This window comes from Bos grunniens, chromosome 6, assembly GCF_055505025.1.
Source record: "Bos grunniens cultivar Pamir isolate PY7600 chromosome 6, Bosgru_T2T1.0, whole genome shotgun sequence".
Lineage (NCBI taxonomy): Eukaryota > Metazoa > Chordata > Mammalia > Artiodactyla > Bovidae > Bos > Bos grunniens.
Window position 1 is genome coordinate 40,309,927 of NC_141170.1, and position 15,333 is coordinate 40,325,259.

General features: G+C 36.9%; 1 protein-coding gene across 11 annotated transcripts in view; it reads right to left on the reverse strand.

Annotated features, from left to right (window-relative positions):
* The window catches only part of ADGRL3 (adhesion G protein-coupled receptor L3), a 949,445-nt gene that overhangs the window by 50,196 nt on the left and 883,916 nt on the right, over positions 1-15,333 (reverse strand). For all 11 annotated transcript variants that reach the window (XM_086407653.1, XM_086407652.1, XM_086407651.1 and 8 more), the window contains one exon: positions 6,075-6,243. In XM_086407653.1, the coding sequence (XP_086263779.1) occupies positions 6,075-6,243 (169 nt within the window). The remainder of the gene's footprint in view (positions 1-6,074; positions 6,244-15,333) is intronic.

Genomic DNA, 15,333 nt, shown 5'->3' on the forward strand with positions numbered 1-15,333 from the left:
TGGCCACAATAAAGGACAGAAATGGTATGCACCTAACAGATGTAGAAGATATTAAGAAGAGTTGGCAAGAACACACAGAACTACACCAAAAAGATCTTCATAACCCAGGTAACCACAATGTTGTGATCACTCACCTAGAGCCAGACATCCTGGAATGTGAAGTCAAGTGGACCTTAGGAAGCATCACTACGAACAAAGCTAGTGGAGGTGATGGAATTACAGTTGACCTATTTCAAATCCTAAAAGATGATGCTGTGAAAGTGTTGCATTCAATATGCCAGCACATTTGGAAAACTCAGCAGTGGCCACAGGACTGGAACAGGTCACTTTTCATTCCAATCCCACAGAAAGGCAATGGTAAAGAATGTTCAAACTACGGCACAATTGCACTCATCTCACACACTAGCAAAGTAATGCTCAAAATTCTCCCAGTGAGGCTTCAACAGTATGTAAACCATGAACTTCCAGATGTTCAAGCTAGATTTAGAAAAGGCAGAGGAACCAGAGATCATATTGCCAACACTGCATCATAGAAAAAGCAAGAGAATATCAGAAAAACATCTAGTTCTGCTTTACTGATTATGGCAAAGCCCTTGACTGTGTAGATCATGATAAACTGTGGAAAATTCTTAAAGAGATGGAGTACCAAACCATCTCTTTGGTACCTGCCTCCTGAGAAATCTGTATGCAGGTCAAGAAGCATCAGTTAGAACCGGATGTGGAACAACAGACTAGTCCAAATCATGAAAGCAGTATGTCAAGTATTGTCACCCTGCTTATTTAACTTATATACAGAGATCATGAGAAATGCCAGGCTGGATGAGGCACAAGCTGGAATCAAAATTGCTGGGAGAAATATCAATAACCTCATATATGCAGATGACACTACCCTTACGGCAGAAAGTGAAGAGGAACTAAAAAGCCTCTTGATGAAGGTGAAAGAGGAGAGTGAAAAAGCTGGCTTAAAACTCAACATTCAAAAACGAAAATCGTGGCATCCAGTCCCATTACTTCATGACAAATAGATGGGGAAACTATGGAAAACAGTGAGAAACTTTATTTTTTGGAGGACTCCAAAGTCACTGCAGATGGTGACTGCAGCCATGGAATTAAAAGATGCTTGCTCCTTGGAAGAAAAGCTATGACAAACCTAGTATTAAAAAGCAGAGACATTACTTTGCCAACAAAGGTCCATCTAGTCAAAGCTATGATTTTCCAGTTGTCATGTATGGATGTGAGAGTTGGACTATAAATAAAGCTGAGTGCTAAAGAATTAATGGTTTTGAGCTGTGGTGTTGGAAAAGACTCTCGAGAGTCCGTTGGACTGCCAGGAGATCCAACCAGTGAATCCTAAGGGAAATCAGTCCTGAATATTCATTGGAAGGACTGATGCTGAAGCTGAAACTCTTTGGCCACCAAATAGTTTGGCCACCTGATGCAAGAATTGACTCCTTGGAAAAGACCCTGATTCTGGGAAAGATTTAAGGTCAGAGGAGAATTGGGCAACAGAGGATGAGATGGTTGGATGGCATCATTGACAAAATGGACATGAGTTTGAGCAAGCTTGAGAGCTGGTGATGGACAGGGAAGCCTGAGGTGCTGCAGTCCATGGGTTGCAAAGATCAGACAGGACTGAGCAACTGAACTGGACTGAAATGGTTAACTAATATCGATAAGAAAGCTATGAATAAATAATGGGGAAAATACAGTCTCTTAATAAATGGCATTAGGAAAACTGGATAACCACATGTAAATGAATGAAACTGAACCTCACTATCTTATACGATACACAACATCTAATTTGCGAACTCTTAGTTGCCGTGTGTGAGACCTAGTTACCTGACTCAGGATCAAACAGGGCCCCCTGCATTGGGAGTGCTGAGTCTTGGGCACTGGACCATCAGGGAATTCCTAGGCCTACTACTACTACTAAGTCACTTCAATCGTGTCTGACTCTGTGTGACTCCATAGACAGCAGCCCACCAGGCTCCCCAATCCCTGGGATTCTCCAGGCAAGAACACTGGAGTGGGTTGCCATTTCCTTCTCCAATGCATGAAAGTGAAAAGTAAAAGCGAAGTCACTCAGTTGTGTCTGACTCTTCGCGACCCCATGAACGGCAGCCTACCAGGCTCCTCTGTCCATGGGATTTTCCAGGCAAGAGTATTGGAGTGGGGTGCCATTGCTTTATTAAATCAATCAATCAATTTTTTTACAAATTTAAGACCCCTGTGGAGAGGAAAAAAAGATGGCACCTCAGAGCTAGAGCAGGTAGAGGGATAACACCAAAGATGGCACCCCTGGTGCCCTCACTGGGGGGCATCCATAAGCTCTTGGAAGTACATGTTAAGTTAGACACCTGCCCCTTAGGCTGCTTCTGCTTATACATAAGTAAATGAGCCTCTTTTCTCCTGAAGTCTGGTCGCATGAGCAGCTGCAACTGTGCTGGACATGAGGTGGGTTCCAATATAAAAGAAGCTATCTGTGGACTAGTGGAGAGGACTACATCTCACCAAATATGGGAGACCCGGGTTCAATCCCTGGGTTGGGAAGAGCCTTTGGAGGAAGAAATGGCAACCTACTCTTTAGTATTCTTGCCTGGAGGAATTCCATGAACAGGGATCGCAAAGACTTGGACACGACTCTGCAACTAACACACACACATAGAAAGAACAAGCAACAAAAGAAAAAGGAGTAAGTTGTACTATATTAAACTAAAAAGCTGCTGCACAGCAAAAGAAACAACAGAGTTGAATGGCTATCTACAGAATGGAAGAAAATATTTGCCAATCATACATCTGATAAGTAGTTAACACCAATAATATGCAAAGCACTCATACAACTCAAAAGTAGCCCCCACCAGTCCAACTAAAAATGGACTAAAGAAGTGAATAGACATTTTTTCTAAGAAGACATGCAAATGGCTAGCTTGAAAAGATGCTCAACATAACTAATTAGAAAAATGAAAATCAAAATCACAATTAGATATCACTTCACATATGTTAGAATGGCTATCATGAAGAAAACAAGAGATAAGAATTGGTGCTTCTCTGCTATCTCAGGGGTAAATAATCTGCCGCAATGCAGGAGACACAGGAGACACATGTTCCATCCCTGGGTAGGAAGATCCTCTGGAGAAGGAAATGGCAACCCACTCCAGTATTTTTGCCTGGGAAATTTCATGGATAGAGGAGCTTGGTGGGCTATAGCCCATAAGGTTCCAAAGAGTTGGACATGACTTAGAGACTAAACCACAATAAGAATTGGTGAGGATATGGAGGAAAGAGAGCTATTGTGCCCTGTTGGTGGGAATATAAATAAATACAACTCTTATGGAAAGCAATATGAAAGTGCCTCACAAAATTGAAAATAGAACTACCATATGATTCAGCAATCCCACTTCTGGGCTTATATCCCAAGAAAACAAAAATCAGGATCTTAAAGAGATATCTGCACACCCATATTCACTGAAGCACTATTCACAACAGCCAAGATATGGAAGTAACCAAACTGTCCATCAGTGAATGAATGAATCAAGAAGAAAACTGTAGTTTGCTGTACTCTGTTGTAATGAATCACAAAATTGAACTTGATCACATGTAATTTTTAAAAATTCACCTCTATTAAATATGTTCCATATACTAAAACCCATAATTTGTTTTTGGATTCTGAGGTTTGGTATCTCTACCTGGATATCAAAACAGTGATGTGTATTTTGGACATACTAAAATAATAAGGGAAAACTCTAGTAGGTACTAGCTAATGAAAATAATCCCTATCAAAATAATTCATGCATAAAGCACAAAAATCTTTTCTGTTCTGTAGAAAATTTCAATACGCACATTGAAACAAAATTTCCAGTTAATATAGAAAAGGATTGGCAATCCAGTTTACTTTATTTGAAAATGTTAGTATAACCACCTATGATGGCCCAGTATTCCCTTATTTACATGAACAAATGCTACCTTTTCCTGATTTTGCTTCCACCTTTTTACATATTTCTCTTGACAATCAGTTATGGCTCCTTTCTAACAAAATCTAGAAATCTTTTCAAGTCTTTCTGACTTTTCTGCAGTGTTTTATAATACTGACCACTGTTTACTTCTGGACATTTCCCCCCATCTTTAATTCAGATACTATCTTTTCATTCTTCTCCTCAGACACTTTCTTCCATTTCTATTCTTACTCATCGCTCATGTCTCCAAGTCTTCACACTGACCAAGTGTCATCACCTGCTAGCTGTTTGTATTATAATACCCAATTCTCCATCTTCCTGGGGTGTAAGAGGTAGACTATGTTTCCCAGCCTTGCTTGCAGTTTGAGTGGTACTACTGACAGTGTCCTATCTGATGGAATGTGAGTGGAAATGATATGAAACATTTCCAGACTTTTTATACAAGGTCCCCTCTCTTTTTCTCAGATTATCTGCTGGATACCAACATCCAAAGTGTTAGTAAAGGTGTTGGTATCACTATCGAAATAAAATAGTGAGGTTAGTTGAGCTGTCACTGGCTGTGTTCCTCCATTAGGCACCTGCATCAATTGGGCCATGAGTAAAAAAGAATAAACATTTATTAGGTTAAATGATTGCAATTGGGGTGTATGCACATTAAGTATTTAGGAAGATTCATCCATTCTAACATCTTAACCTGTTTTCTGTAACCTACATTAACTGGCCTAAGTCAACATTGTTATTCTAGCCTACATTTAATATCATGCCAGCATATTTTTAATATCTAACATGATATAAAGCTGAAAACAGGATAAAACTGAACTCATCTCAATAAGTGGACACACATTTCTCAAATTTGTTTAGTCTTTCAAACCCAAAATCATATAGAGTGATATATTTACTCTTCATTTTCCAAAGAAAAACTGTGGATCTTGTTGTTGCTTAGGGAAAAAAAAATCACATTTTCCCATTTCATCTTCAGTGCCACATCTCAATATATCATAATTATTTTATTAGCTCCACTTTATACATGAGGAAACTGGAGCACATGCATGCTAATTAAATGGCCCAAAGTCACATAAGCCATTAAGTAGAGGAACTAGGATTCGGACACAGTCTTGGCTCAGGGGTCTATGTGATCAGAACTATAAAGACCACATTTTTAATTGAGTTAAAAAGTATAAGATGAGAAAATCAATGTTGAGATTTAAAAAAAAGCAATGTAAGTGTTTAGTTGCTAAAATTAACTTTTAAAATGAGTACTTTAGGTCTTGGTAGATGTGAAAAATAATAAAAAATAGACCATTATAAAAATTAAATATTGCATTCTAATCATCAAAATCATAAATTTTAATAAAATATGCTTTTAAAGAAGTTCAGAGATCTTCAGGTTTCCCTGGTGTCTCAGACAGTAAAGAATCTGTGTGCAATGCAGGAGACCTGTGTTTAATTCCTGGGTCAGGAAGATCCCCTTGAAAAGGGAATGGCAAGTCACTCCAGTATTCTTGCTTGGAGAATCCCATGGACAGAGGAGCATGGTCCATAGGGTCTAAGTCCATAGGGTCACAAAGAGTTAGACATGACTGAGCAACTAACACATACATAGAGATATTTACTAAGTGTTTTACCATTCATTAAAATAATAAATGCTTTCTATCATAAATTGTTTAGATATTTATATTTCTTAGAATATACAACTAGTTTTTTTAAAAATAGAAAAATATATATTTCCTATGCCATGCTATATAATATATACATATGTATATTCTTTGCCTCCATACATCTTAGAACATCTACTTCCTAATATACAATTCCATGTGTCTGCCAATAATATCAAAGACAATAAGGTCAAATCTATAAGAATATTATTTTTGTGCACTGTCTAAATCAAAATATGATTCTGTCTTTTGTTGTTAACACATTCATCAACTTTTACAATTGCATTTTATGTCTGTTTTTCTCTTCTATTATAAAAATGAAATTAACCAAATCATATATTTATTTTTCAGAGACAAAAGGATCAAGAATGATTTATATTACGGTGTTTTGTTATCATAGAATATATGCCATTTATTCTTTTTTTTTTGTATGCCATTTGTTCCTGAACAGAGAATTCTAGCTTACCTTCTTTTGTAGGACACAATGGAAAATGAATATAAACATTCCCTGTAGAGAATTGAAAATGGTGAAGAGATACGCCATGATGACTGTGCTTTCATTAATATACATGAGTCCAAAGGCCCAGGTCAATCCTAATAGGCAGAGAAGAGCTATTGCACCTATAACCCATGACCTGCAAAGAGAAGAGAAAATTAAGAGTTATCAAATAGTTTGTCTTTAGTTAACATAGTCATATTGTATCAACAATACTGACACTGAAAAAAATGTTACGGTAAGTTTATTGACAGGAAATGTAAGACAGGTGGTATAAGTACTTCAAGATTTTAATGAGAACTTACAAGTTTTCAAGCTTGAGGAGATATACATGAATGAAAATGTTATGAACACAGAAATTCATTTAAGCAAAGCAGATTTGTACTATTAAACTATTCACGTATTTGCAGCACATATGTGAATGATATGGAGATGTAGTTATGGTTAATGGCAAGGGGGAAAGTCTGTAAAGTTATGTTAGTCTCCACTGGTCTCATTGGTATGATAACATTTATTTGACTAGACTCTCCATTAGTGCTTCACCTGATACACTTTTACCCCATTTTTCCAAATTTCCTCTTTTTCCATAAAAATTTTAATGTGTACTGATAAAAACAGAAGGAACCAATATATGGAACACATATAAATTTCTGTCTGATTCTGTAGTTATGTAGAACAAATGTGATATACAGTAGATGGAAAAAAAAATAGTTCCCCTCTAGATCACCATCTACTCTTTCAGCCTTTGGATTGCTGTCTTCTGGGTTATGTTGGACTAGACTTTGGAAATCAGGCAATTGGCAGCTTTGTTGAAAAGAAGCCCAAAGGCTCAGGACACCTTCATGTCTTTGAAGTGTCTGTAAACTCATGGGAGAAAATGAAGTTGAAAATGGGATGGAGAGGTATGAACAAAGTAGTCTAGAACGGAAGACAAATTCTCACTCTCACTCCATTCCCTTAGTTTCCTCCAAGCTGCCATTCACAATACTAGTAAATGGGTGACAAAAGTTCATATATTTGTGGTTATGTATTCACTATCAACATAAAATAAATCTTTCCAATAGATAGGAATCCAATAATTGAAAGTGTAATCTTCTCAACTTCTATGTACATATGATAGGACCAAAACAGTCTAGATTTCTATAGTCTTAGCCCATCCTTTCCTTTCCCAGTATACCTTCCTGAACATGGTAAACTAATATTTCTTTTCAGCAGACTACTATCCTCTACTTACATTGTCTAAGAAATGAATATTTACAGGGATTGAAACTTTGCAAAACAAAGGATGGAAAATTGCATATATTTACTATAATCTGAAGCTGGGTTTAATAAATTTTCAGAGAGAACTACATTTTAAGAAAGATATGACCCAGAGTAGTTAAATATTATTAAAGTCTTATTAAAGTTAATCTCAAATATTTACCATTTTCCTTCTATAACCATCAGCCACTATATTTCAGATGGAAACATCCACTAAATTTAATGTGCTTAATTAAAAAATTAATAATCTTGAATAAAGAATCCCTAAAGGAAGTTTGCCATGCCACAAACATGTATGTGACATGTTTGTATATACAAATTAGAAAACATCTTAGAAGTTAATATCTTGTTTCAAAAGCAGATTCAGAAGTATGAGAACTTTCAAGATAAAGCTCTCAGTTTTTTACAGATATTGGAAAAAGGAAAAATGGGAAGAGTTGCCATTAAACCAAGACAAAATTGTTATTCAGCTTTAGAAATAAAATGATAGGATAAAATATTCAAGTCAGCTATCCACTAGAAAACACATAATGGGCTCAAGTGTTAATGATATAAAACAGTGATGAGCCCAAATTCTAAAGAAAAAAGAAGAGCATGAAGAAGTAAGTGAAATGGTACTGGAGAAAATGAAAACAAAGGACTCTTCACCAGAAGAACAAACTGAAAGTCTACAGCAAGATCACCGAAAGGTTGCCAATCTTGTTTATTGCTGCAGGACATAGAATTTTAAAATGTACAAAGGAGAAAAAGCCCAAATCTTAATATTTAGGTTTATTTTTATTAGATTAGTACAGACTTGTAGCTTTGTTTCAGAAGCTTAAAAGATATGATCAATAATCAAGATATGTGTCAAATTTGAAAGAGATTATTTGGCAATGCAAGATTTAATTTTTGAAGGAGGTATTTCCCCTTCTTTTGGATATTTAGCCTAAGAACTTCATTAGTATCATTTGTAACTTGGTAGTTTCATATCCAGAAAATCATTTGAAGAAATAACACTAAATCATGAAATAGTTTTAGATGAATGATGTCCGAACAAGCAACAGAAATGACGACATATGCAGCACAGAGGAGCACATCACAATGAAAGGAGAAAGCCAATAAAAGCAAAACAAGTCTGTACCACATGAAGTTGCTATTACTGTGGCACTAAGTTCAGGTGCTATCCAGTTAAAAGAGGTGAAGCAGAATTTTCCTGGCAATACACCTGCAGCATATTTATTCTGCAGAGAAGTTGTATGCCTGATTATTTTCCTGCACAGTTTGCTCTTCTGCCTCAATGTGAATGACAGAAGTTCTAATGATTTTCCAGTACTGATCTGACAGCTGGTTCATGGGACCACACTGATAAATGGAATTTATCAGCCATTCAGGTCATTCTTACTTGATGAAGGGTCTGTTATCCTCATAGCTAAAGAATGCATAGACATAAAGACAAGAACACCAACATTAGCATTTTATGACAAAGAATTTCATATGAAAAATATTCTCCTGGTTCCCAAAGGCCTCTGTCGCCCACCTCCCTAGAAGGCATCATAATCTTCCCTTTATATCCAGAAGGTAAATCCTAAAATGACAATGAGAACCTAAATAACAAGGAACAAAATCAATTTTACAATACTGTAATATCCCTTAGGAGACTAAAAAATTCCATTTTTTTTTTTCATCATGTGCACATATTACTTGTGACTTGACAGAGACATTTATTTCTAAGAGACCACATTTCTCTAGAGAATGAGAAATCTTATGAGCAACCTGGAAAAGGCTTGGGGGCATACTTAAAATGATAGATTTCATGTCATCTAAAGGTCTCCTTATTCTATAATATTAGTAGGTGAGATTACTTAATTATGGACAGTACACTTCTGAGTAATTTTAACTTGCAGATGATTGACCTGAGTTAAATCAGAACATTATAGCCCATTGAAAATAATCAACAAGACTATTTTAAAATTATTTCTGATGGCGCACTGAGAAAAAATTTTGAACAATCTTATGTAGTAATAGGAGCAAACAGACAGCACCTGTCCATTATCACTTGTATGTACTATTTAGTATCATCCACACAAAATGAGATCCAAGCACCAAATTAGTAGAGATTAGTTAGGGGATATTTTGGATTTTTTTTTTTTTTAAACATAGTTGCTTCTGAGTGAATTGTGACAGGAGTGAAAAGAAACAGAAAGCTTGATCCTCTATTCTCTTACCTCTTGCCAGAGGCAATGGTTTCTGATATCATGCATACAAAGTAAAGCTCTTAGAAAGGCTCCAACTGTGATGCATTTTGAACAAAGCGAACCACAGATAAAAAAGTCTCACTCTCCAGGGTGATAAAAGAGTAAAGAACAGAGTGACAGCCTGGGATTTGAAGCCAGTTTGCCTGAGGTTTACATCCTAATTTAGTCACTTACTAGCTATTTGATATTAGGCAAAAATTATTAATAATTTACCTTAGGTTGTGTCAATTTTTACATCTATAAAATGGTGATAATTATAATGTAAGTTTCCTGTGATAATGAAATGATACATTATGTATCAAGTGCTCAGAATAGTACCTGACACATTGTTTGATAAATTCCCCGTAGTTACTATTAGACTATTTTCATTCTGAAAATACAGAATTTCTTACCACCCCAAAGAATATAATAGAAAATAATAAATGTTGAACAGTTAAATTCATTTGATGATGCTTCAGGAGTAAATATTATGCTGTAAAATAGATGTGGTGAAAATAAGTTTGGAGATGGAGCAGGGAGTGACTAACTATAATGTCTAATATGGAGTTACTGGCCACATGGATTTATTTATAGTTAAATTTAAATTAATTAAAAGGAGATTAAGTTTAACATTCATTTCCTTTGGTCACAATAGTTACATTACAAATACTTAGAAACTTCAATAGCTACCATATTGAACACAGCAGTTCTAGAACATATTTCTGTCATCACAGAAAGTTCTATTGGACAGTGCTGAACTAGAAGAGTCAAAGAAAGTTTTTAGCCAGGAAATGAAATTCTAAAATATTTAAATAATGCCATGGATATGTAAAAAGATAAAGAGAAGAATTTCTAAGAATCAATCATATTTAACACTTGTAAATTGTGCCTAAAAAGAAAATCCTGTACTTATATTAATATTGAAAACTTACAGAAGATAATAGCATGATATTTATTCTACTATATGCATCCCCATGGTATCAATATTTTCCATCTATGATGCTAAATTTATGATTAGAATGACTCTATTTTAATTTATACAGTACAATATTAGGTAAAGAAAGTTACAGAGGTTAACATGTAGGGATACCTACAAAGGGCTATACAAAATTATATTAAGCTACCTAAATGTTTCAAAAACAATATACAGTTGATTCTCTTTGCTGTACAGCAGATGCTAACACAACATTGTAAAGCAACTATGGGTCACTAAAAATGTTATACATACACACACACACACACACACACACACACATATATATATATATATATACATATATAGAACTTAGACTATAATTGCTAGAGTGAGATGTCTGCCTTAATGAGAAATACCAAAAGAGAGAGATATCAGGGTGCTATTCTGTGATTTTTGTTGGCAACTCTGGGGATCAGCTGCTTGCTATACTCAGTAGCAAAGACTGCAATTCCAATTCCAATTTTACTTAGAGTTATCTACACACAAACTGCAGAAAAATTATACCACAGAAATTCTTGAACTGTTCAGAAAGTTCTAGGACCCACAACAGACTTCCCAAACTGGGGATCTGGCAAAGGGATGGAGAAGCCCTAGGGAATTTGACTATGGAGGCCAGTGGGATTTGATTGTAGAACTTACACAGGATCGGAGAAACAGACTCTTGGAGGGCACAAACAAAACCTTGTACACACAGGAGCCAGGAGAAAGGAGCAGTGTCCCCACAAGAGATTGAGTCAGATTTGCCTGTGAGTGCCAGGAGTCTCCAGTGGAGGCATGGGTTGACAGTTTGGCATTAAGCCGAACAACAGGGAGGGAACACAGCCCTACCCATTAACAGAAAACTAGATTAATGATTTACTGAGCAAATTCATCAGAGGGCAGACAAAATGAAAAACAGTCACAGAAAACTAACCAAACTGATCACAAGGACCACATTGCCTAATTCAATAAAACTTGAGCCATGCCCTGTAGGGCCACCCAAGATGGACGGGTCATGGTGCAGAGTTCTGATAAAACGTGGTCCACTGGAGAAGGGAATTGGCAAACCACTTCAGTATTCTTGCCTTGAGAGCTCCATGAACAGTATCAAAAGGCAAAAAGATAGGGCACTGAAAGATGAACTCTTTCATGTCAGTAACACGTTACTGGAGATCAGAGAAATAACTCCAGAAAGAAGGAAGAAACAGAGCCAAAGTGGAAATAATGCCCAGTTGTGGATGGAACTGGTGATGGAAGTAAAAGTCCAATGCAGTAAAGAACAATATTACATAGGAACCCAGATTTTTAGGTCTATGAATCAAGATAAATTGGAAGTGGTCAAATAGGAGATGACAAGAGTGAACACTGACATTTTACGAATCAGTGAACTAAAATGGACTGGAATGGGCAAATTTAATTCAGATCATTATATCTTCTACTGTGGGCAAGAATCCCTTAGAAGAAATGAAGTAGCCCCCATAGTCAACAAAAGAGTCTGAAATTCAGCAGTTAGGTGCAATCTCAAAAATGACAGAATGATCTCTGTTCGTTCCAAGGCAAAACAGTCAATGTAACAGTAATCCACGATGCCCCAACAACTAATGCAGAATAAGCTGAAGTTGAATGGTTCTATGAACTCCTAAAGAACTTCTAGAACTAACACCAAAAAAAAAAAAATGTCCTTTTCATCATAGGGGACTAGAATGCAAAAGTAGGAAAACAAGAGATACCTGGAGTAACAGGCAAGTTTGCAGTTGGGGTACAAAATGAAGCAGGGCAAAGGCTAACAGAGTTTTGCTAAGAGAATGCACTGATCATAGCAAACACCCTCTTCCAACAACACAAGAGATGACTCCACACATGGACATCACCAGATGGTCAATACTGAAATCAGATTGATTATATCCTTTGCAGCCAAAGATAGAGAGGCTCTATACAGTCAGTAAAAACAAGACTGGGAGCTGACTGTGGCTCAGATCATGAACTCCTTATTGCCTAATTCAGACTTAAATTGAAGAAAGTAGAGAAAACCACTAGACCATTTAGGCATGACCTAAATCAAATCCCTTATGATTATACAGTGGAAGTGACAAATAGATTCAAGGGATTAGATCTGATAGAGGGCCTGAAGAACTACAGAAAGAGGTTCCTGACACTGTACAGGTGGTGGTATCAAGACCATTCCCAAGAAAAAGAAATTCAAAAAGGTAAAATGGTTGTCTGAGGAGACCTAACAAATAGCTGAGAAAAGAAGAAAAGCCAAAGCAAAGGAGGAAAGGAAAGATATACCCATTTGAATGCAGAGAACTCTTCAAGAAAGTTAGAGATACCAAATGAACATTTCATGCAAAGATGGGCACAATAAAGGATAAAAATGGTATGGACCTAACAGAAGCAGAAGATATTAAGAAACGGTGGCAAGAATACACAGAAGAACTGCACAAAAAAAGATCTTCCTGACCCAGATAACCACGATGGTGTTATCACTCACCTACAGCCAGACACCCTAGAGTCCGAAGTCAAGTGGGCCTTAGGAAGCATCACTATGAGCAAAGCTAGTGGAGGTGATGGAATTCCAGTTGAGCTATTTCAAGTCTTAAAAGATGATGCTGTTAAAGTGCTGCACTCAATATGTCAGCAAATTTGGAAAACTCAGCAGTGGCCACAGGACTGAAAAAGGTCAGGTTTCATTCCAATACCAAAGAAAGGCAAAGGTAAAAGAATGTTCAAACGACCACACAACTGCTCTCATCTCCCATGACAGCAAAGTAATGCTGAAAATTCTCAGTGAGGCTTCAACAGTATATGAACCGAGAACTATCAGATGTTCAAGTTGGATTTAGAAAAGGCAGAAGAACCAGAGATCAAAATGCCAACATCCATTGTATCACAGAAACAGCCAGAGAGTTCCAGAAAGATTTACTTCTGCTTTATTGTCTATGCCAAAGTCTTTTACTGTGTGGATTGCAACAAATACTGGAAAATTCTTAAAGAGATGAGAATACCAGACCTCCTTACCTGCCTTCTGAGAAATTTGTATGCAGGTCAAGAAGCAACAGAACCCAGATGTGGAACAACAGAACAGTTCCAAAATGGGAAAGGAGTACGTCAAGGCTATATATTGTCACTCTGCTTATTTAACTTATATGTAGAGGACATCATGAGAAATGCTGAGCTGGATGAAGCATAAGCTGGAATCAAGATTGCCGGGAGAAGTATCAATAACCTTAGATATGGCGATAACACCACCCTTATGGCAGAAACCGAAGATGAACCTAATTAAGAGCCTCTTGATGAAAGTGAAAGAGGAGAGTGAAAAAGCTGGCTTAAAATTCAACATTCAAAAAAATGAGGATCATAGCATTGGTCCCATCACTTAATGGCAAATAGACGGGGAAAGTAGGGAAACAGTGAGAGACTTTATTTTCTTGGGCTCCAAAGTCACTGCAGATGGTGACTGCAGCCATGAAATTAAAAGATGTTTGCTCCTTGGAAGAAAAGTTACGACAATTGTAGACAGCATATTAAAAGCAGAGACATTACTTTGCCAAGAAAGGCCCATCAATTTAAAACTATGTTTTTCCAGAAGTCATGTATGGATGTGAGAGTTGGACTATAAAGAAAGCTGAGCACCAAATAATTTATGCTTTTGAACTGTGGTGTTGGAGAAGATGCTTGAGAGTCTCTGGGACAGCAAGGAAATCAAACCAGTGAATTCTAAGGGAAATCCGTCCTGAATATTCATTGGAAGGACTGATGCTAAAGCTGAAACTCCAATACTCTGGCCACCTGATGTGAAGAACTGACTCCTTGGAAAAGACCCTGATGCTGGGAAAGATTGAAGGTAGAAGGGGACGACAGAGGATGAGATGGTTGGATGGCATCACTGACTCAATGGACATAAGTTTGAGCAAGCTCCAGGAGCTGGTGATGGACAGGTAAGCCTGGAGTGATCCAGTCCTTGGTTTTGCAGAGTCGGACAGGACTGAGTGACTGAACTGAACTGATGGCAATGTGTTTAATTCACGGGAATATGAACATAGGTGAACTGTGACATTTCTGGGTCTTGGCAATTAAAAGATTGGAACTGGGCTTCCCTGGACCTTTTTATCCTTCTCTTTTCCTAGGAGACATCGACAGTACAGCCTCAGATCTAAAAGGAAGTCTGTTTATTGATGGGGAGCCACCTTTTAGATTTAGATCACCTATTTCTATACTCTAATGTAAATTTAAGCTACTGTAATTTAGAGTAATTTTTATCGTGGCTTAGCCTGTGCAATAATTACTAAAGCAGGTTTTAGCTATAAGAATCCCTAGTTCACATGCAATATAGGAGAAGGCAATGGCACCCCACTCCAGTACTCTTGCCTGGAGAATCCCAGGGACAGGGAAGCCTGGTGGGCTGCAGTCCATGGGGTCGCACAGAGTCAGACACGACTGAAGTGACTTACCAGCAGCGGCAGCAATTCACATGCAATATAGAAATTCATGCTAATGACAAAGAACTATTCATTAATTTTACCTCCAGAATGACATGAATAATATACAATAGTTTAAAATCTAAATATCACTAAACTTTATCTATAATCTGTCAGTTATTTTCCATCATGTTGTCAGATATTCTACTGGCTTAAAGAATCTAGTTTCAGAATGTCTTTCCATCAAATCTAAATTAAATTGATGATAATATTGCCACATGTTATGGTGACAAAGATATATGCTATTGATTCACTTTTTATTAAAAAAAATCTACACAGCTAGCTTCTAAAGTTGAATAATTTTCATTCTGATTCACCAA